The sequence below is a fragment of the Lygodium microphyllum genome, chromosome 27, assembly GCF_053477565.2.
Source record: "Lygodium microphyllum isolate KBCC chromosome 27, Lygodium_microphyllum_v1.1.10, whole genome shotgun sequence".
NCBI classification, from domain to species: domain Eukaryota; kingdom Viridiplantae; phylum Streptophyta; class Polypodiopsida; order Schizaeales; family Lygodiaceae; genus Lygodium; species Lygodium microphyllum.
Window position 1 is genome coordinate 70,649,284 of NC_141161.1, and position 24,371 is coordinate 70,673,654.

General features: G+C 40.0%; 1 protein-coding gene across 2 annotated transcripts in view; it reads right to left on the bottom strand.

The window, feature by feature from the left end:
• Positions 1-225: 225 nt before the first annotated feature.
• The window catches only part of LOC148012445 (uncharacterized), a 40,165-nt gene continuing 16,019 nt past the window's right edge, over positions 226-24,371 (bottom strand). Inside the window, exon 3 of one of the 2 annotated variants that reach the window (XR_015689015.1) lies at positions 226-375. Coding sequence is in view for 1 of the 2 variants with exons in the window: in XM_087668756.1 (XP_087524882.1) it covers positions 2,829-3,038 (210 nt within the window). In the remaining variant the exon portion in view is untranslated. Of the gene's footprint in view, positions 376-2,504; positions 3,042-24,371 lie in introns of those variants that run through there. The other variant, XM_087668756.1, reaches the window with a different exon arrangement.

Sequence of the window (24,371 nt, forward strand, 5' to 3'; positions counted from 1 at the left end):
TAATAAATTATCATAAATCTAACAACTATTTAAACAAATCTATTGAGATGATAGAAGTATACAATGAGATTGCCTTACAAATTTGAACAAAAAATAGTAAAAGATTGTAAACTCCAACAAAACTTAGCTATTTGCATACATGAACTTTATAATGTTTTCTTTGAGACTATAGAAATCAAATTGTCATTGAAACAAACATAATTATATTTTAAAAATTTAATTCTATCAATCATAGTCCATTGGAATAGTCTTGCTAAGCCTTAGAAAGTGAAGAATCTAATTATTACATGCATCTATAACAAAATACAAGGTATCATCCGTATTGATGCATATTGTGAGTGACATTATTGGACCCAATTTTCATCATAGTCACACCTACAAAGACATTAGAAAATCATAGCCTAAGGGAAATATGTAAATCTACTTATATAAATTATGTGATTAGTATAGATAAATATTAACTATTACACTCAAAGAACTTAAATTAAGTTCTTAAAGCCAACCTTAGCACAAAAATTTGTCACATCCTTTTTATTAGCATCTCCCATATTAATAATCCTCTACATAAAAGTTTAGGAAGGGACTTAAGTGTCTAGCCTTTCATCAAATTTTTGAAAGAAACTGAGTCTTGATGAACATGCTTATTTGAAAACCTACTCAAAATACAATAGCAATACTATTCCATAAAAGAATCAATCCTTTTTTATTATTTTCAAACCATAATATGAATAAGAGAAGTACCTATCGCTAAAGGCACACTACAAAGAGAGAAACCTATGTATTACAAGGTAATCTAATAAACACCATCATCGATCAACGAAACATGCTTCACCTCCTCTTTACATCTTAAAGAGCAATCAATTGATGTAGCTCATAATATCAAAGTGTAAGGAATTAAAAACTTATATTTTTAGTGTATATTGAAAGCAAGTGGATGACTCTCTTAAATTAGAAAGAAAGAGATATGCATGAACTAATATACTATGCTATTGTAGTTGTATGGCTTACCTCCCAAAGTCAAAGTTTATATCCCATAGCACCAAAAGAAATTGGAAGTCAAAAAACCTAACTATGTAAGCGTTAGTGACATCACAATCCCTTGGAGATCACGAAAACACAATCCCTTGGAGATCATTGCCCATAATGTATAAAGACCTTCACATCAACATTCAAGACAAAACATTACATTAAGTAATCATACTATAATCTTGATTGATGAAAGACCCAACCTTAAGTCTTCAAGGTACTAAAGATGATTATTTTCCCCTTTCATCATTCATAAGCTACATGTCCACCTCTCATCTATCCTAGTAATATTTAGACATGCGGATACCTAAAATATACCTAGTAATATAGGCATGGGTGCATATACGTGCACATACATGCATGCACATGCACATGCATGCCTATGTAATAACTATGTTTTTGTGCATACATGCTTTCTAGAACTAAAGAACTGTGTGTGTGTGTGTGTGTGTGTGTGTGTGTGTGTGTGTGTGTGTGTGTGTGTGTGTGTGTGTGTGTGAGCCAAGAAGGAAATGCTCATATGCATGCACACGCCTACATATGCACGCGCGCGCGCGCGTGTGTGTGTGTGTGTGTGTGTGTGTTAGCCAAGAAGGAAATGCTCATGTGCATGCACACGCCTACATGTGTGTGTGTGTGTGTGTGTGTGTGTGCGTGTGTGCGAGTGAGCCAAGAAGGACATGCTCATATGCATGCACACGCCTACATATGCGCGCGCGCGTGTGTGTGTGTGTGTTAGCCAAGAAGGAAATGCTCATGTGCATGCACACGCCTACATGTGTGTGTGTGTGTGTGTGTGTGTGTAAGAGAGTGGCAAGAAGGGTATGTGATACAAGCAAGGACAAGTACTTTGTGCGCCCACATGTCCATGCCTATGTGCACACACAAGTCCATGTGTCATATGAAAAAGTAATACAAAGACTTATACGTTGCTCAAACTTGACATACATGATGACTTATATATTGCTACAAGAATTGAGAAAACATTTTATTTAGAAAACAAAAATTGTTCAATCCAAGCTCAAAATATGTCTAAGGCACACAAAACGAGGGGTGATAATTGAAAATTGAAAAAAAGACAACTCTTGTAAGAGCTTCATGCTAATGAGTGGCAACCTAATTGGCTAAGCGGTGTGAGTTGCCAAAGGTCTTTAGTTCAAAACCCAGAATGGGGCGGCTCTATGGCCTCTTATCCCTTGGGATGCTCTACCCTTAGTTCATAAGGTTAGGTCTCCAACCATCAATCTAGTATCTACCAAACTTTTTTTTATTTAAATACTGGCCTCATATATCACCCACCCAACCATGTCCACGTGTGTGCGAGCACGTGCGCTTTCCTATTGCCATCATGACTGCACAAGCATTTATTCATTGTAATCCTTCTCATTTCCAGACTTCTTCCTGAAGGACCCACTACTAGAGATCAAAATGGTGTCTGCCTTTGGAAACCCAAAAAATTATACACACCATAAGTACCCTTAAGACAAAAACGTTCAGCATCAACTTCCATCAATATCCTTCATTACATGCTTGTAGATATGATTATGGACCTGTTCACAAGCTCACCCTGCAGAGCTTACAGAACGAACTGTAGTTCATGTAAAATCTTTGTTGTCTCTCCAATGGTGGCAATGCTAATAAACTCAATGACCAAAGTAAAAGCAAGATATTCTAAACAGCAAATGGTCATGACTTAGATTTCAGACATTAGACAAGGAATCTGCAAAACCCAAAATTCACAAATTGTTTCCTTTTCAGCTATTTAGAGCTTTCAAATGATACTGAGTGAAATTCACTTCAGCTTATGTTGCAGGTGAATCTTTCTGCAGTTCCTTGAGAGCTTTTTCCTTCTCAAATTGTTCTATAGCTGCTTCCATTTCATCTGATCCACCAACAGCCTTCACTGTGTATACATATACACCTGCCACAAACAATGTGAGGCAGGCCGCAACAGCAGAATTTTTCATCTTTAGACCTTGTCTTAAAGGAGAATACTTTGGAATTCCTGGCATAGCCTGTGACAAGGGTTTCCAAGATCAAAGAGCAATCCTTCCGGCAAATACCTAGCTAAGGTTAGGAGTCAATGTGCTTTTCCAAGTAACCCATTTGACTGACTGCAATATCACACATACATGCCAACGCACAACTTCTTCCCCTTGCACAAACTAAAACTCAGGAGTCCAGCAAAATTTCAGAAGATTTCGGAGTCACTATGAACATGTAATCTTGGTATTAACATGCCCCCTTGTCAATTCAAGATCACAAATGAAACAAAAATAGAGGTTTGGACATATAAAGCACCAACTTCACTGGTTTAATTTGTGTGAGCATGTAGTCTCATAGATTGAAGATTACAAATGAAACAGACTTTAGGATTGGCCCTGTAAAATACCAACTCCTGTGGTTAAGTGCAAATCAATTGTCAACTACTCTACCTGAGCAATCTTTCATGAGAGCATACAATGTGTGAATCCCAGACAGTACAGTTCTGCCACCACCCAGGATAAGTAGTATAGTTTTGAGTATTGGTCTTCAATGCTAATAGCTCAGGGTAATGTAAACGTTAATACAATGTGTAGCAACGTGATCGCCACAGCAATAGGCTATTGAGCCACTAATATTCGAGTTCGCACACGGCCATAATTAAGGAGCAAAATCCCTACTTTGGTCTCCTTAAAGCAGCCCGAAATGGGGTTTACTTTTGACAGTAGGACAAATGCACCTCCAATCTGCTATAAATAGGAGAGAGTCTTGCGTTTGTTCGTCCTCGTCCTGATCGTTATCACTCTCAGCCATAAGCAACCAATTCCATCCCTCACACTGTTGCCTACACCCCTTCTAAAGGACATTGCTAGACAATGGAGGACCTTCATTAGCTGCTGCTTCCACACATCCAAGAGCTATCCACCTGTCACGACCTACTCTAGAAGCTGTCTACAGCTGGCGATTTCATCCTGAGCACTCCCACTTCGATGTTTCATGAGTTTTCAGGCTGCCCTACTGTTCATGACCATCTCTTGCTTGTCGCATGTGCACCAGCTGTTGAGTTTTGCAGATTCAGAGGTCTACACCAGCGGCCAATTTTGGAATTTGTGAAAGTATAGTAGGTCTAAAGTAAGATGGACCTATCCCTAATTTGAGTAGAGTTAAACTAACTCTAAAAGTAGTGACACAACTTACAAACTTAGTTGTGCCCATACCACACAATAAAACATTGGGCACTGCCCATAGAATTGAGCAATTCTAACACCCCCTTGCAGTGTTAATGTGATGATGTATGGAAATGTCTGCAATATTCTCCTACGTGGGAATGTAGAATATGCTGATCTTCCTTGCATGTGATCTCTCTTTGACATAGTGATAATGTATCTCAATGTATTTTGTACAAGCTTGAAACATTGGAAACAGTGCTACTATAATAGCACTCTTAACTATTAGAAAAAAAGGGAGTGGTTTCCTCCAAATAAACATGAAGATCACAGCCAATACATAGCCTAACCAAAAACATTATGAAAGTTGCCCTGTACTCAGCTTCACAAGATGAGGTAGCCATAGCAGGTTGTTTCTTGCTTAGTTAAGAAATGCATGACTGGCCTAAAAAGAAACAATATCCATAAGTAGATTGCCTTATATCATTATCACGAACCCAATCCAAATCACTGTAAGATCACATTTGCAAGTCTCCCCCCTTGGGAAATAGCAAAACATATGACTTTGTTCCTTGGAAATATTGAAAAATGTGCTTAACAGCAGCCCTATATCTAACATATCAAAAGTAGACTGAAATTCAGCCTTGAAATCTGCAATTTTTTTCTCATTTGGTCTAGTGTGCAGCATATCACCTGCATAAAGAATTATGATTATCAAAATCCCCCCCCTCCCCGGGTGACCTAGATGACGGGTTCAATCAAGCTGTTTTGGAACCCTTGTGCAGTCAAAATGCATTTATCAAGCACAAAAGTCTGTTTTAAGCTATAGAAGGCTTTATTCAGCTTGCAAACCTTGTGCTCTTGGCCTTGCACAACAAAGCCTAGAGGTTGTGCAACATACACATCCTCTTCCAAATCTCCATTAAAAAATATTATCTTTATATCCAATTGATGTACATGCCAACTGAAATGTGCAGCCATAGCAATTGTTGGACCAAGAGGGGCACAGCTGAGAGAGATGGAGGTTGAGCAATCGTGAGCGAGAGAGTGTGACGGCTCAAGAGTCAGTGAGCAGAGTGAAAGTACGAAATCGATAAGAGTGTACCAACACACATTGTTGGTACACAAAGAATAAAATGTATTTATACTTAGGGCACGTAAAGGGTGCATTCACATGTACAATGTGCGTGTACTATACACGGGGGTTACCGGGCCTTTATCCCAACAACCTCCTACTTAAAGATCCGATATGAATCTCTAGCTAACCAACTCCCACTAGTCAAATGCAATGCTCGTGCTGGGCTTTGCCTAGACTTTAAGTGAAAACATCTATAGCGTTATCTTGTGTTTTAATCTTGGTCAATGTGATTTGACCATCTTCCTGAATCTATCCGATGAAGTGATATCACACATCTATATGCTTTGTGCGTGAATGATACATGGCATTTTTAGCCAGATACACAGCACTCTAGCTATCACATCCCAAAACTGCAGTACCCATAGACATGCCGAGATCATCTGCAAGTCTGCTCAACCATATAGCTTCCTTAGAAGCTTCAGTAGCTGATATGTATTCAACCTCAATGGTACTCAGTGCAACAATGTTCTGCAACCTAGAACACCAAGAAACAACCCCACCAGCAACTGTAAAGACATACACGCTGGTGGACCTACGAGTGTCCAAGTCACTTGCCATGTCTACATCACAATAACCCTACAAACTAAGTGCAACCTACCCATAGTAAATACTTTTTCTTTGTGTACCCCTAAGGTATCGAAGAATACACTTGACAGCCTCCCAAAGTGCTTTGCCAGGATTTGACATAAACCTGCTAACAACTCCCACTGCATGAGCAATGTTTGAACAAGTAGCAACCATAGCATGCATAAGAGAGCCACAAGCTGATGCATAAGAAACTCCCTTCATAGCATTTGCTTCCACGTCATCTTTTGGGCTGTTGACTTTGCTAAGCTTGAGATAAGGAGGTAAGGGTACCCCAAAAGGCTTAGCTTCAGCCATGTTAAATATGTCCAGTACCTTTCCAATGTACTTTTCTTGAGATAAAAACAGCAGTTTCTACATTCTATCTCTACGAATCCTCATGCCCAAAATATGCTCTGCATTCCCCAAATCTTTCATGGAGAAAGTTGATTTCAGTTGATTTTTGAGAGTATCCAAGCTAGTCTTTCTTTTCCCAACTAGCAACATATCATCCACATACAAAACAAGTATGATGGGGCTGCCATCTGTATCCTTTTTCATGTACAAGCAATGATCTACATGGATGCCTGTAAACTCATGAGATAGCATAAAAGTGTCAAACTTTTTGTACCACTGCCATGGTGCTTACTTCAGCCCATACGTGCTGCGTTTTAGCTTACACACCATCTGCTCTTTTCCAGGAACTACAAAGCCCTCGGCATGTTTCATGCAGATTTCCTCATCAATGTCACCATGCAAGGAAGTTGTTTTTACATCCATTTGATACAGCTCTAAATCCAAAACAACAGTAAGAGCAAAAAACACACGTAAAGTGGTCATCTTTACAACAGGTGAGAAGATCTCTTGGAAGTCAATCCCTTCCCTTTGTGCATACCCTTTGGCAACTAGCTTCCTTCCCTTGGGCAAGGACACGAGATCCCAAGTATCATTTGCATATAGAGATTTAATCTCTTCCTGCATAGCCAGCTCCCACTTACTACTGAATTCACATGACTTGGCATCTTTGTATGTAAGAGGCTCACCCTCATCTGTAAGCATCACATAATGCAAGGAGGGGTCAAACCTATGTGGTTGCCTTCTTACACGTGCAGACGTGCGTACCCAATGATCAACATTTTTAGGAATTGGATCCACATCTGGAGGTATATTATTTTCAGCATTTATTGGGTGCTGTAAACCATTTTCAGCATGTTGTTCATGCTGTACAACATCTTCATTTTCATTTCCAACACCTGCATTTTCATAATTAGCAAGCCTATCTTGCTGTCCATGACATCCTTGTGCTTCTATTTGCTATCCATCATCATCTGGCTCAAAAATAACCGGCTGATCATCAATTTCAGCCTGTGGTACAACACCTTGAGGCTCATTTTCTGAAGTAATAGGTGGCTGCAAACTCTGAAATTTCACCTTTTTCAAATCTTCATTAGAGGCTAAAGTGCCTTTCACCAATTTTGCCTCATTAAACACAACATTACACCTGCGAATAATTTTCTTGGACCGAGGTAATCACACGGAGATTAGCAGTGGACATCATGCACCGCACTCTTTCACATAAAGTCCTATTATATCTTTCAACCACCCCGTTTGAAGAAGGGCTGTAAGGGGCTGTAAGCTCCCTCTTAATACCATGCAAGTCACAAAAGGACTTGAATTCAATTGATGTGAACTCATCCCCATTATTAGTTCTCAAGTATTTCAGCTTTCTACCTGTCTGAGTGGTCACAAATGCATGAAAAGTTTTAAAAACAACAAACACTTCGCTTTTCTTTTTCAGCAAGTACACCCAAATCTTCTTGGAACAGTCATCAATAAAGAAGACAAAATATGCAGCACCACCCAACGATTTCACGGGCATACTACATACATCAGAATGCACTAAGTCCAAGACATTGAACTTACGAGAGACACCAGAGTAAAATGAATTTTTTATTTGCTTCCCAAACTGACACTCATTACAAAAGTCAAGTTTAGAGCCTTTTTCATCAACCCTCATCAGAGAGGTAAGGACATCAAGTCCTTTTTGGCTCATATGGCCTAATCTCTTATGCCATAACTCCAAGTGGCTGCAAATTTCAGCAACTGCAAGAAACTTGCCATTTAAGGCTTTGCAGTGCAAACAATACAAAGTGCCCTTCTTGGTTCCTTTTGCAATCAGCATGGACCTCTTTTTCACTTTCCACAAACCACCACCAAACAGTGTGGTGTAGCCATGCAAGTCAAGCCGACCAATAGATAGTAAACTCTTTTTAATGCCAAGCACATATCTGACATCTTTTAGCACAAGCTCTTGACCATTGTCTAAAGACAAGTGTACTATGTCAATCCCATCAATGCTGCAAGCATGGTTATTTCCAAGATACACCTTTCCATAACTGCTTGCACTCAACATAGCAAAACACTCCAAGCAAGGAGTCACATGGAAAGAGGCATCAGAGTCTACAATCCAAGTCTGAGTGACACCATCATTAACTGACAAGAGTGCATCAATCACGTCAGCCTTGATAATCTATATATCTTGCATGTGACATACAATGGGCATCATAGTCAACTACACATAATACATCAGCCTTTGTATCTGAGAGCTCCTCTATGACCACACTAGAGGCCACATTGGTCTTTTCTTTGCCTGTGGTTATCTCCGATGCATCTGTCTTTTCTTCCTTCTTCTTTTTATCTCTTGCATTCTTCTTTCTCTCTTGTTCCTTCTTGTAATACCTACAATCAGGTTTCTTGTGGCCCTTCCGATCACAGTGATAACAAGTAATGTCACTCTTATCCTTTCCTTTGCTCTTGCTCCTGTTCCTATTTTTATGTCCTGCATTTGCATTTTTCTTTTCAACCCTACCTCTTACATTATAAGCTGAGTTGTTGCCTTCTCCACTAGACATACGTCTAATTTCTTCATTCAAGATAGAACCTCTCACCCCATCATATGAGAGATTGGGGTTATTGCTAAGTGAAACCACCAAGGTTTCCCACGAGTCAGGTAGTGTCACGATCAAAAAGATCGCCCTTAACTTATCATTAAAGTCCAAATTTGCATCTTTGAGCTGATTTAGAATCCCTGTAAATGCACTCAAGTGCTCAACTGCATTGTAGAAGGCCTGCTCGACAACAAAAACGCAGGTACTACAACTGTCGCCTAGTAGGAGAGATAGCAACAACCTGTCGCTTGGCACCAGATGCTGAAAATACAAGCTGATCAAGTGCTATGATGAAGCAACAAATGAAAACCTCCAAACAGCAAGGTGATGACTGAAAACAAGCCACCTAGGGCTAGATAGTGATGGGTTGCAGTCAGTGATGGCTAGACAGCAGATGGTAGGTGGTTGATGGCTGAAACCTACACGGTAGAGTGAGAAACTTGCACAAAAGAATAAGGTTGAATGGTGGGCAGCCTATCTATTTATAGATATTGAAGGGTGCCCCAAAAAATTAGGGTTTTGGGGAATCACTGAAACTATCTCAAACCGCGAACCAAATTTGTGTTTTCAATAATTAAGTGGATTTTGGGACTGTTTAAAAATGCTAATCGACTGTAAAGCATGTGTTAGCTCAACAAATAATGTATACACATTCAATGTATTGATATCACTATTCTTGCAAGAAGAACAATCAAGGCTGAATTGCTTTAACATACATATGGAAAATCAAGCATTTGCAGCCAGCCATCCAAACAAAGGGAACTCATGGTAGGCCTTAAACTCAAAAGGTGAAGGCAAAGTAGCTTCTTCTATGGACTCTTTAAGCACTAAGACTGGTGGTGCTAAGAAAAAGATATGCAATTATTATAGGAAAAAGGGGCTTGTTATTAAAGAATGCAAAAGAGGATAGCAAGCAAAGAAGAAACAATCGAACATGAGTGTTTCTGAAAAATTAGCAAATGTGAAGGGTGCAACCACACATTTATGCTTTTGTTATGTATTGTTCGTATGATCACATGAGCATAATCTTTTAGTAGCTGAAAATCACAGCACATGGTATTTTGATAATGGAGCTTCCAAGCACATAATGTGCTTTTGTGACTTGTTTGTATCATATGCAAATGTACAAGAAGAGAGGTCCGTTCTTTGTGCAAACAATGCCTCATATGCAATCCAAGGCATTGGTCAAATTTCCATTATTGCAATAGATGCAAAAACTACCATGCTTGAAAAGTTCTTGTATGTGCCAGGCATAAAGAAAATTTTGCTTTCAATTTCAACCATTACATATACTAGTTTGTGGTTAAATTCCACATGGATCAATGCAATGTCTATGATTCGGTGATGGGGATACCCTCGTTGTCACTGATACATTGTACAATGGACTCTATCAACTTGATTTACATGAGAGGAGAGCATCAGAGGATGCAAAAATATGGTGCTTGATCACCTTCTCCGATCAGATAATGCACCACCAACTCTCTCTCTCTCTCTCTCTCTCTCTCTCTCTCAAGATATAAACTAATTGAATGGCTGAGACCCAGCCCCCCAAAAACGTTTTCTCAATTTGCATGGGCGTTTTTTGCCAAGTGGCAACCTTCTAAATCCATATTTCAGCATTATCCAACCATTTAATTAATTTTCAATAATCCTAAAATTTAATTTCAGCCCTTCTAACCCTGCCCAAAATTAAATGTGCCCATTCATAATGAAATTGCCTAGGCCATTTGCAACTTGGAGTGGTCCCCAATCTCTGTTGACCGTTAGACTAGCATTAATTAATTAATTCATGCTAGTTTCTAGTATCACCACTGAAACCAGTATTCCTTCTTGGAATGGGTGGTGATAACCTGATTTAAGAGTTAATTACAACAATAAATAAATGCACATAAAATGAAACACACACTTTACCATAACATTCTTGGACAGTAGACACCCTGTTGGCCCCAAAATTGGCGCCCCTTGCGGTATTTCTTTAGCTTTCATTCAATTGGAAGGGATACAACTTGAGATTCTTCAATCTCCTCTTGCTAACCAATTGCTCTTGCTGTCATAAATGACCAGCAAGCCTTTTGGGTCATTTGCCCCTTGATTCACCCAGAACTTCTTCTCCAATTTGACCCTTGGCTAGCCAAATGCTGCCCCAAATCAATTCGGGATGGGTTGGCTCCTGAAATCCCTTGATAATCTTCAATTATCAGCTGCTGATTTCAATCCCTTGAGCCTTCAATCTCTGGCACGGATCCCAAGGTGGCTACTAAGCCCTAATTTTTGCTGTAAATTAGGGTTTACTGCAGAAATTACAAATCAGCCCACCAAAAATGGCTGAAATCTCCTCCAAATGGCTAAGAATTGCTGAGAATGGCTGAGCATAGGCTGAAGGAGATGAGAGAATGCTGTAGAGAGAGAAAATTCTGAGATTTGTCGTGAATAACTGATCAAAATCAGCTGCTGCCCTGCTGTACCAGCCCCAAACGGATGCACCAACAACAATAGGAGCATCAGAGACTGTGATCTTCAAGAGAAAGTGTATCAGCGGCAATTACCAGCTTCCCAAGGTCAAGAATATGCAATCTCCATCACCAAAATGGTCTCCAATGGCTGGGAATTGGCCCCAAGAGCTAGCAGCAACAGTCCAACACCTCTTTCCAACAACTCCAAAATGAAAAAACGAGATTTCTCTCTCCCTTCAGCCCTATTTAGCCTTTCCCCCACTTGCATGGGAAAGTTTTGCCAAGTGGCAACTTTCTTAATCCATTTTCAGCAATTTCCAATCATTTAATTAATTTTCAGAATTAATTAATTCTGAAAATTAATTCAGCCCTTAATCCATGCCCAGAAAATTACAACCCAAAGTCGTCCCATGCATTAATTGACCCTTGGACAAGCATTAATCCATTAATTAATGCCTAGTCCCTAGTGTCACCACTGACACTTAATGGCCAATTAATGGTCCTAGGGACAAACTGACACCACAATTCACCTAGAATCTAACAAGTGTAACTTATTACAACTTTTGCCTTTAACACTCATCTTTTTCACAGGGTCCTTCGACCTACTGTAAAAAAAGTAGCTTGCACCTCACATGTGCAACACATGTGCATCTTTTAATTGCACATTTGATTAATCCTTTAATCAAATGTCAATTAAACATAAGCAAAGCATCAAATTTTCACATCCTCGTGACAACCACTGACACTTATCGACCAAATAACTATCCTAGGGTCAAAACTGACACCAACTGACCCCCAAAGCCCAGTTGGCATAACTTATCACAACTTTTTCCTTTGAGATCCATTGTATCTAGGGGATCCTTGGCCCATTACCATGAAATAACTACCATGTCCATCACATGTACTAAACAATCTTGCACATTTGATTAATAACTTAATCAAATGTTATTGGCAAGATTAAAGCATCTCAAAATTTCATGTCCCCATGCCAAGCAAGCCCTCCAAAATGAAACCCAATGGAAGGATTTTTTAATATTATGGTCAACTAGTACTAGCCATGGTTATCACATATGAAAGGTACAATACAATACATTACGATAAATATGGTACTAAATGGTACCTTAAGACTTTATAATATACGATATTTATATTAATACCAAAAAATTTTGCTTTTTTTTTAACTATAAAGGATAGAACACATGTTTAAGTGGGAATAGCAATGCCATTACATAATTAAATGAATACATGAGGTTAAAAGACAAAATTGCCATATACTAGGCCCTCCTGATTACATGCGCTACAACAACATACATCATACTTGGGGCTATCAAATGTATTTTCATTGGTTACAATGTAGAAAGCAAAGAGTACTACTTGTACCCACCCTCTACAAACAAGATTTTCATTAGTAGAGGTGTGATATTCACTGCACATGTTTGTCAGCCCTTCATGGACTGCGAAAATCAGCCCAATGTGGACCCAATGGATATGTTCGACGGTTTCTTGCCATTGTTTCAACAAAGCGCACCCGATTTTGGTCAATTTCAGTAACCTATTGAGAGTTCTTAATTTACAGCAAGAAACACATGCTGAACAGTAGCTGATTTTCAGCCCATGATTAAAGCATTGTTGGTGATGAAGTGGCTGATGAGAGGGCTGCTATTCGGGAAGCTAAAAAAATCCCTAGATGGTTGTTGGATACATCATGGGACAACAAATAGTCTCTTTCACTTCTCAATGAAATTAGAGCAACCACTCGCCATACATAGAGTAACTTAGTTGCATAGGCACTTGTAGCTACTGCATGCCTTGAGGAACTTGTTTCTTTACAAAAATGCTTTAGAGGATGAGCATTGGATGATGACTATATAGTCAAAGTTGGACTCTATCCATAAAAATGGCACATAGGAGTTATGTGACTTGCCTATTGGCAAGCATGCTATAGGCACAAAGTAGGCTCACAAATTAAAACACAAATTCGATGGTAGCATTGATCACTACAAGGCATGTCTTGTTGCCAAAGGGTATGCCCAACAGCATTGGATTGACTATGGTGAGACGTTTGCATCCACTTGACATATGACTACAGTTTGTAGTGTTATTGCTTTGGCTACCCATTTTGGAATGTGCATCAGTTGAATGTGAAGATTGCTTTTCTAAATGGAGATCTTCATAAGGAGGTTTATGTGACACAACCTCTTGGCTTTGATCAGAAAGGCTTAGAGAGCAAAGTGTGTCGGTTGCATAAGGCCCTCTATGGTTTAAAACAAGCACCTATGGCATGGTATGAAAAGATAAATTCATATTTGATTGCTCTTAGCTTCAGTAATTCACATGCTAAAAGCACGCTTTGTGTCCGCAAAGATGGGGATAATCTCTTGATTCTCATTCTTTACATGGATGATATACTTTTGACTGAACCTCATGAGACACATATTACAGCCTTAAAGCCTGAATTGCAGTATGCTTTTTAGATCACAGATCTTGGCCACTTACACTACTAGCTTGGCATACAATTTACTACAGTTCAGGGAGGCATTGTTTTGAGATAGTCTAAGTACATTGGGCAGTTCCTTGAGCGTTAATACAAAATTGCAAGTCTCTCTCTATTCCAATTGAGACAAGCCACAACTTTACACTTGAGGATGCAAGAGATCCATTTAATGATCTTTATCGCAAGCTATTGGATGTCTATTGTATTTGTGTAATACACAACCAAATATTCAGTTTGGGGTCTCTCAATTAGCACACTTTATACACAACCTTGGTACTACACATTGCCAAAATAGGGTATGCACTCATACCATATCAGAGAGAGAGTAGGGTTTGCATGGAGAAACATAGTGTGTCTGGCAAACACGAAGAGAAGAAGAACTCGAGAAAACACAAAAGAAGAAGAAGAAGAAGAAGAATGAATCACTAAATCATGCTAAGTAAACCAAGCTAATACAATGGAGCCGAAGCACTAAAGATGACTACATTGTCCTTTGATTAAGCGGCAGCACCTGTAGGAATTATGCACTATAGAGGAAACAAAACGCAATTCTTCAAGCAATAAGGTATCAAAGTAAATGCTGAAGATGAAAGGCAGTTGTCAAGGGAGTGAAATGCAGTCCTTTGAAGCCATTGGAGTCCAAGAAGAGATGACGATGAAGGACAAGACGACTTGCCACATGAAGAAATCCAACCTCAAATAAGGGAGCTGCTGCAAAAGCAGCCTCTTGGGATAGCAGGTGCCTGCCAATGCTATTGTCGATGCCACGAAAGATGTTAGACTGCTAAACATAGCCAGACAACTAATGCTTGATGGAGAGGAAGGTCGCAAGATGGAGGAGCTACAAGACTGCAAAACACAACACTGATGATACGGTAGGGAGTGACTAAAACCAAATGGAGAGAAGTCCTCTCAGATTGCAAACATGTCCTTGTAGATGATGCTAGGAGAAGAGGGACTGACATTTGATGAAAAAGACCCTCTTGGACTACAAAACACAGCCCTAAAGATTATGCCAGATGATAGTGATGGATACAAAAGCCATGAACCGTAATATCCTCCTCGTGGGGTATGAACGGCAATAAGGAGAATGGAGACAGGGGAGAAGAATGTGGAAGTGAGTGATAGAGTGTCAGAAGGAATGAAAGTGTGGGATGAAGAATGAGGGAAGTCAATGCCATATTTATAGGCACAGATTGTCTAGAATGGTACTCCAACTCTCTCGAGGGGCAACCATTGAAGTCTCTCGAGTGGCGCTACAACTTGTTGGGAGGCGGCCAAACATTGACTAATGATACATTGGGGCTGTAAATGGAAACCAAAATAGAAATAAAGAAGAAGAGATGTACTAAAAGGCTTGGTTTCTCAACATGCATCGGCAAGCAATGAAACGTGTCTTTCTCTATCTTAAAGGCACGCAAACATTGAGCCTTTTCTATCCTAAAGGCACTTCTCTTTGCTTGCATGCATTCACAGATAGTGGCTGGGCTAGATGTTTTGATATGTAGGTGTCCACTAGTAGTAATTGTTTCATGCTCGGTGATTCATGTATCCCTTGGCTAAGAAAGAAGTAATTTACAATGGTTACATCTAGTTGTGAAGTTGAATACAAGGTCGCATTTACAACTACATTGGGATGTGTATGGCTCAAATGCCTTTTAGTTTATCTTAGTATGAGACAACAATCACCCACTCCTATCTATATTGACAATCAAAGTGCCATGGCAGTTGCAAGGAATCCAATATTTCATGCTTGCACTAAGCACATTGAGGTGCATTATCATTATGTCAGAGAGAGGCTCCATGTAGGGGAGATTGACTTGGTTTATATCCCTACGTAGAACAACCTGGCAAATACCATTTGGGGATTGATCTACCAATTCCCTCTATATGTTCACATCATTCACTCGAAGGGGTTTGTTATACTTATCATGTTTCTCCGTAGTTCTAGTGTAAATGCTCCTTATCCACAAGCATTTTTTACCTTCTAGTTAGAGAAGAGTTTTTTTCAATGTGAATACCTATCAGTGGGTGTGGTACTTTAGTATCTTAGGGATTGTACTTTCATTATCATTCTCACATAGTGGATGTGATCTTCTCACACTCTCCTCTCTTGTGGTTCACTTGTTCACTGTGAGTGTGCGTACTGTTAAATCCTAACCTAACATTTGGAGAAACATGCAAATAATTTTCTTATCATCTTACGTCTCTTAAGGCAAGAGCATTTAGTTGCAAAACTATCAAAGTGGGACGTTTTTCATGTACAACTTTTGTATCTCGAACATGTCAACTTGGTTGATGGCATCTAAGAAGGTTACAGTAATGCTCGATTGGTCTATTTTGAGGACTATTAGGCAAGTAAAGTCTTGCTTGGGTTTTACTGGTTTCATTTGGAAGTTCATCAAGGACTATGCTAAATTATTGAACCCTTGATACGTTTACTTAAGGCTATCCAAAGCAAGAAGAAGCATATTAATCTATCTGTTGTTTGAACTAGTGAGCTAGATCAATGTTTTCAAACATTGAAAAAGCTTATTACTGTTGTACCAATGCTGCATATTATCAATCCAAATAAACCCTATGAGGTTCACATGGGTATAAATGATTATGCTATAAATGTTTTCTTTTTGTCAAGATGATAGACTTATCGCATTTAAGAGCCGTAAGATCACTAATGCCCAAACACATTACACTACTCAAGAGAAGGGATTATTGGCGGTTATTTATGGGCTGAAATTTTGGTGTTATTATTTATCTAATGCTTGGTTTATTATTTGGACTAACCGCCATTTGCTAAAATACCTTTGTAATCAAACTGATCTTCTAGGTCAAAAGGCGAGATGGACAAAGCTTATGTAGGACTTGGTGACTTTGAGAGTTATTATCGAAAGGGTACAACTAATATGGCCAATACCCTTAGTTGAATCCTTGAAGTCAATGCTTTGCCTTTCTCTAAGATTTCAATGGATTTCTTTCTCTCCAAGGAATGTTGCCTAAATGATCCTCACTTTGGTAGAATTTGAATTCATCTATGGCCGAAGAGGCTTTGCCACTCTAGATGCTCGAAAGATGACTATTGAGAGAGATGATGAAAATGTATTCTATTAAATATGGATTATTGTCTAAAGAAAGCAAAGTGTGTGTGATCAATGATAAGAATATCTGCAAAAAGATTTTGTACGAGTATCATGATGCACCAAGCACGGAACACCTTGGCATACGCTAAACTTTGTTTTTTGTCACTTTGATATTTCTATTGGCCGTAGATAAAGACTTTGGTTGAGTCTTACATGCACGAGTGTTACAATGTGAGCTTAAAAAAGCTGAGCAGCATAAACAAGCAAAGATGTTATATCCTTTACAAATTTTGGACCAAAAGTGGAGTAGAATCTCCATGGACTATGTAGTAAGATTATCCTACACAAATTGAGATCATGATGCAATGTAAGCGGGGGGAAAACATGAGAATGACAATACTTTAAACTTAAACAACTTGATAAATTATCACCATGAAAATCAAAAGATAGAGGGGAAGGGGGAGAGAGAGAGAGAGAGAGAGAGAGGAGAGAGGAGAGAGTCGACACCACGTTGAGAGAAGAGTCGGCCCCTCCCCCTTCACAAGAATTTATCGAGATAAACCACGAGCACCAAGTGCCTGAACCATATACAAAAGGCTGATTTGCTGCAATTCTGAAAATTAGGGTTCTATATACTCCGGGGGTAGCAAGCTGATTTTCTTCTTTAGTGCTTGGACTAGATTAAGCTGAGTAGAAAGTGCTTCTTGGATGAGTGATAGATAGCAAAGTATAAAGCATGTGGCTGAAATTTCAGCATGAGAGCTTATTTGAAATTAAGAGAGAAACCTTGAATATATAGAAGTAGAGCTTGGGAACTCAAAAGTGGCAAGTAGAGGCTACAGATAACAAGTCAAAAGTGATATGTCCTATTCTAGATGCCACATGTCACTTTCCTAGAGAAAGAAGCTTCTAAACCCTCTACTCTAAAAATCTTTCAAACAGTTAAGAATTTGAGATAGCGGCTGAAGACAAAATTATTCCTTATAAAATTCTGGATCCTTTGACATGAACAGAATTTCCATTTGAATAAGTTTCAAAAATAGTAACCTCCTAAATTTTAGGAGTTGCCAAATTTAGATTCTAGAGAACTTAATTGTATAAGTTCACCTACTCATGTTTTGTTTCCTTGATCATGAGCATCTCGTTTCACTTTCTGAAACCACTTATTATATTGGCTTCTAGTGAATGCGACTACCCAACTAAAAAAGTCTTAGCCATCTGGGGTTTCTAGTCAATCTAACCACCCAACTAAACTTGTAATTTCTCTTGGATATCTCGTCAATGACGACCCAAGTATAATTCTAGGACATTCTCACTATTAGCCATCCTTGAATAGAAATATGTATATTTTACCATATTTTGAAACACTCAAATAATATAAATTGCCTTTCAAAGCAAATAAGCATCAAATTAATTTGAATCATTGAGCCAATATATCTTGGTAACAATTAATATACAAAAGGTTAGTTACATACAATCAAGGTCCTTTTCAACTAATTGATGAAAATTGCTTGATTCATAGTGACCAGGCTAACCGTTAAAAGCCACAAATTGGTTGGTCTTTTTCTCAAGCATTTAAAGAAACTTTATGATTTGCCTAAAGAAATAGTGAATGACTATGATCATAAGCTGCCATGGCCATTTCTAGCAAATGATCTTCCAAAAGTTGGAGACTTGTTTAATGACACTTTGGCAATTTACATGTTTTGGGGCTATTTTAAAGAGCTTATCAGTATGGAATGAATTTTTAGCTCAACATCCCCTCTTAAACCCAAAATTGGAACCAGAAAGAGACTGGAAAAAAAGCTCAAGCCCATTTTTATTCAAAGGCGTCCCATCCCAAAGCAACCAAGGCATCCTACAAATGGTGCATGTCAACTGCCCAATAGCCTACCAAGACTACAAAGGCGATGGTTATCTTATCAAGGAAGCCCAAGTGGTCACTCCAAAGAGATCAAGACATACAAAAGCTGCTTGGTCGCCTACCAAGACTTGCAAAGGCGGATGCAACCACATTGACCATTTTTTGGGGAGGAAAAGATATGGTTTGCAGCCTTTCAAGTAACTGTGCCCTTTGGGGAGAATGAAAAGGGATGGTTAGATCCAACACATCACAAAACAAACAAGCTAACCCAACCATTCAAGAGTGTCAATGACGAGGAAAAGGGGTGAAGAACTATAGTGATGTGGTAGTAAGGTGGTGAAGAAGCGCCAGTGGAGACAACTCTAAGATCCACCCAGGTGTGCTCTACACAATGAGATGCATAGAGTAGTTAGCTACATGATGAGAATGCACATGGAGCAAGTGCCACTTGGACAATGTCCCTCTTGGGGAAATTGTTCACTTGCCCAAACACTCATGAATAAAGAATCAAGATTATGATACAATGCAAAGGGAGGGTACAAAGGGGAAGGAAGGCCGATGTAAAACACAAGTACCGAATCCTATAGAATATCACGAAAGGGTAGAAGCCCTCTCTTAACCCTATATGTCGAGGCTGAAGAAGCAAGAGGAGTCTGATGTCAATCTTCATGTGGTGCCGAGAACCATGGTGATAGATGAAGAGGAGGATGAAGCACCTCCATTGGAAAAGCAATATAGAAGATACCGCCATGATAGCATCAAGAGATATGTTGCACAATCCACCTCGGGAGGGGAAGCCTCTATGCTGGTAGAAGAGCAAATCGCTGAGGAAGATGAAACCATGAAAAGAATTGTACACATCCCATGTCTCCAGCCTAGGAACAACCATTGCAAATTTGCATATTAGCTCTACATTGAAATACATGAAACCTACAAGAGAGTTCAAGATCGACAAACAAAGCAGAGGTTAGTAGTCAAAAAAGTAAAACAAAATAGAAAAGCAAAGCTAAATGAAAGATATGCAATGATTGTATGTGTATGAGTGAATGCAGTGGAAGACTAAAGAGGGAAAACCTAAGAATGTGGCCACTATCACATTTTTCCATCATCATGTCTCTACCAATCAAGCGCATGTAGAAGAAGACTCTAGAATGGATGCAAATAGTGCGATGGGTGAGAAGTCAGCAAACCAATCAACTAATCCTTAAGGAGTAGTGAAAGATATGGGCTACTGAAATTATCCATGTGTCACATGTCCAACGGTAACTATGCCAAAAGGAGTAACAATGGGAAGCGTAACCCCACTAGACTGTCCCATAGGAATGGAGACAGCTGCAGCTGTGAAGAAATGCTCTAAATGCAAAAACACAAAATAAAATCATACAACAAAGCACTGACTAATAATAGAACACAATTAGGGTTAGGATAACTAAGGAACCATGAATACAATGAATAATCTAAATAATGCAATGCTCATGCAGCAAACACGCTATGCAATGAATGAATATTGTACCCTAAACTTTCGTATTTGGAGGATCGAGACAAAGGTAATGAGCTGGAGAGTGTGTCATACTCTGATGGGTCCCGAAATATAGCAAGGCAACCTCCAAAGACATCTAGCAGCAGTAAATGCAACAGTATGGATGCTAGAACAGTGTCAGACAAGCAAAGGAGAGAGAAGATCAGCAAACGCAATCTCCAAAAGCTAGGTGATAGGCAAGAGAGCACCAAGATGAGGTAAATGTAGAGAAAGATGATGACGTCAACTAAGGAGATCAAAACACATCCTCTTGGATGCAAATGCAACCTTGGAATAATGATGCCAGCATAGATGGTGATGATGTTAGTGTAGTGAACGCAGCCTGAAAGTTGCCACCAGCTGGCAACTACAAACACGACCACTGGATGGCTGGTTATAGACAATGTTCGGCAGCTTCAACTGAGATGTCCTTCGAGAATGGGGCATGGGCAGCAAAGCTCTAGCACTTGAAACCTGTAAAAACAAGATTGGGAAGAGTGGAAGGGGAGACTAGCTATATATAGAAAGTTTGGGGCCTCCCAAATTAGGGTTGACATGTGGTACATTGCAACTCTCTTAAACCACTCCTATTTTAAAATAATGATAAAAATTCATTAATTAACTTGAGTTTTGGGTTGTTTAATGAAAGCTAAAGGTAACTTAGCTCATCATCCCCACTCAGGCCCAAAACAAAAACCAATAAGGAACTACAAATAAGCACAAACCCTTTTTCTTTTCTTTTTCTCCAAGGCATTCCACCCCAAAGTAGTCAGGGCATCAGGCAAAGAGTGCACATTGACTACCCAATGACCTACCACCATGGCTACAAAGGTGATGAATATACATAATATCTTAAGCATAAGTGTACACAATACCTTGTCACTATCAAAAGAAGAAAGTTGACCCCTCTCAAATTGGAAGGAAAAACTGGAGGGAAGCACCCTCTCCCCGTCAATCTAAAGAAGCACAGGAGGATGAATCCAAGCTAATCCTGGGAATAAATATTGAAGCATCAGCTGATTGACCACCTTGGTCAATATGTCTACAAAGTTGTAAAATGAAGGCATAAACTCTAGGCAAGTGGTGTGAATGGGATGCAATGGCACTGAAGGAGAAGAGGAAGATGCAGGAGAGAAGAGCACACACAATGTAAGTGTTGTCCAACTGAACTGACAGCCTTATTGCACTATCATATTATATATGAATAAAGAATGGGCGGTCACAATGTACACGGGTAGGCCCAAAGGCCTTTTACCCCAACAACCTCCCACTAAAAGACCAATGTGGCTAGGGAGTGAAAACAAAGAAAATGAAAAAAAAAGACAAGGTGAGGAATCATGACATCTCACCTAGCGCCCAATCGGAAAGCGAGTTGTACAAGAAGTGTCGGGAACCTCTGCAAAAGAAGAGTCAAGCATCCCCGGGTCCATGACATCCAGGAGATAAGCGATCCCGCAGCTCCATACAATGGAGCAATCCAAGAATGCTTCTCATGAAGCAAACACAACTCAACAGTGCACGGCTGTAAAGCATCAGAGTCGCGCATAGCATCACCATAGCGCATACAAGACAGCGGAGAGCAATCAAACTCTCCAGAGTCAATCACTGAAAGAGAGCCAACATCCCGGACACTCGTCCAACGGGGTCTCAAGATTATATGTGGCCTCAATGAAGCGGAAGACTGACATATGGTTGGCTGTCCAACCTGCAAAACTACAAGAAAACGGCTCTCATGAGCCTGCAAGGGGTCTAGCAACTGACCACCAACATCCTAACCCTAACTGCTATGCCTATTAGCTATGTCACCTAGGCCAATAAGTGCCTCATTTTCACATAAACAGCTTGCTGTAATGGCATTATAGCTGTTGTAAAATCAGCCATAAAGCATACTAAACGCTCATCAAGAGGCCTAGGAGGTGTCTGCATCTCATAGAAGACAACATGACGGCTATGTATGACCTGTTGGGCATCCAAATCCCATAATCTGTAGGCCTTAAAGTCACCATCTCCATAACCAAGGAGGATACATCTACGTGACATAGACTCATGTGGCATATGTACAAATGCCTAACAGCCAAACATCCTCAAGTGATCATAGGAGGGCTGCATGCCACTCCATGCCTCATGGGGTGTAATACCATCCAAGGTCAAGCACAGGATCCTGTTAACCAAATAGACTGCCGTCATAAGGGCCTCAGCCCAAAAGCCATAAGACAACCCAGTTGTGGTAAGCATAGAAGCAACCTTTGCCTATAAGGTTAGGCACATGCCATGAGCAATCCTATAATACTGTGGACACAAGAAATCAATGCCATACTGCTGACAAGAGGTCCGAAAGCTGGGAGAGAGAGCATGACTCTCATAATCCATCTGCAAGCACCTAGGCCTGCTACCAGCAGAATCCATAAACCTGTCGAGCATAATTGCAGCATCCTCAATCTACACCAAGGGAAAAGCCCAAACACGGTGGGTAGCATGATCAACAAAGGTCACAAAGTACGACGCTCCACCAAGTGACTGGGAAGGCATAGGTCCATATACTATACAATGGACAAGATCTAAAGGAGCATACCTCGTACGATTGCCATAAAAGCCAAGGGGGCTCTGCAAGGACCAAGAGTACAATCAGGGCAAGCATCAAGATCTGTAAGTGACATAGGAGGCAACAGTGAGTCTAAACAAGACAAGATCTCCATCTCTCTGTGGTGCATATGGCCTAGGCGATAATGCCATAACAATGCATGTGATGTCCGGATAATTGCAACCATAGAATCTACCACATGAGAGACATGCACTAGATAATGAGAACCAACTCTAGCCTGATCACTGAGCAAGTAAGCGGTAGGGAAACAAGATGACAGGAGTACATGCTCAACTGCATCATCATGGGTAACTGCATGTACCTCACCACTAGTAAGAGTGGTAACACCTACTGTATCTCTGACTCTCTGCTCATGTCGAGTCTGTCTCTGTCTCTGCTGCTCTCTAATCCATCTAAAGCATTTTCTTTGAACATGCCCAAGCTTCCCACAATGGAAGCAACACTTAATTATAGCAATCAGCAAATGAACATAAACTGCAGTGCTCACTTTACCTTCATAAACTTGGACAGTGGACATCCTGTTGGCCCCAAAACTAGCGCCCCTTTCGGTATTTCTTTAATTTCAATTGCTAATGGATAAATTACAAGCCGAGATTTCACGATCTCCTTGGCTAATTCAAAAGCCCCTTGCTGTTCCAATAATCAGCAAAGCATTTGGGCAAATTACCCCTTGATTTTCACCTAGGACTTGCTCTAATGGAACCCCAACTGGTCAAATGTTGCCCCAAGTTCACAATAGATGGGCTGGCATCTGAAATCCTCACAATTCCACGAATTTTCGGTGCTGATTTCAGTGTACAATGCCTTTGACTGATGGCATGGGTCCCAAGGTGGCTGCTAAACCCTAATTACTGCTGTAATTTAGGATTTACATCAGTAAACTCTCTGTTGTCCACCAAATTTGGCTGTACTCTGCTACCAATGGCTGAGAATTACTGAGAATGCTTGAGCATAGACTGGAGGAGATGAGAGAATGCTGTAGAGAGAGAGAAAATCAACTAAAATGTATCTTTTGATTCGTAGCTCTGATGACAAATCTGATGGCACCAACAGCTTCAAAAGGGGCGTAAACCACCAGCTCAGCTCGCAAGCCCTCCTCTTCTACCGGAGGTGAAAGAGAAAACCTGTTGCCCCCTGTCCTGTTGCGGCACGCGATCAGTCGTCGTCGCCTCTCAGAGCCAAATTTGATCACCTCTTCTCACTCCACCAAGCTCAGAATGGCTGCCATTCAGCTTCCACCACCCTCCAACAACCTTCTCCCTAGTTGCATGGGAAAGTTTTGCCAAGTGGCAGCCTTCCTAATGCATTTTCAGCCATTAAATTAATTTTTCAGAATTAATTAATTCTTAAAACTAATTTCAGCCCTTTTGACCCTGCCCAAAATTAAACATGCCCATCTGTAATGAAATTGGCTAGGCCATTTGCAACTTGGAGTGGTTTCCAACCTCTGTTGACCCTTAGACTAGCATTAATTAATTAATTAATGCTGGTCACTAGTATCACCACTGACACTTAATGGCCAAACAATTGTCCTAGG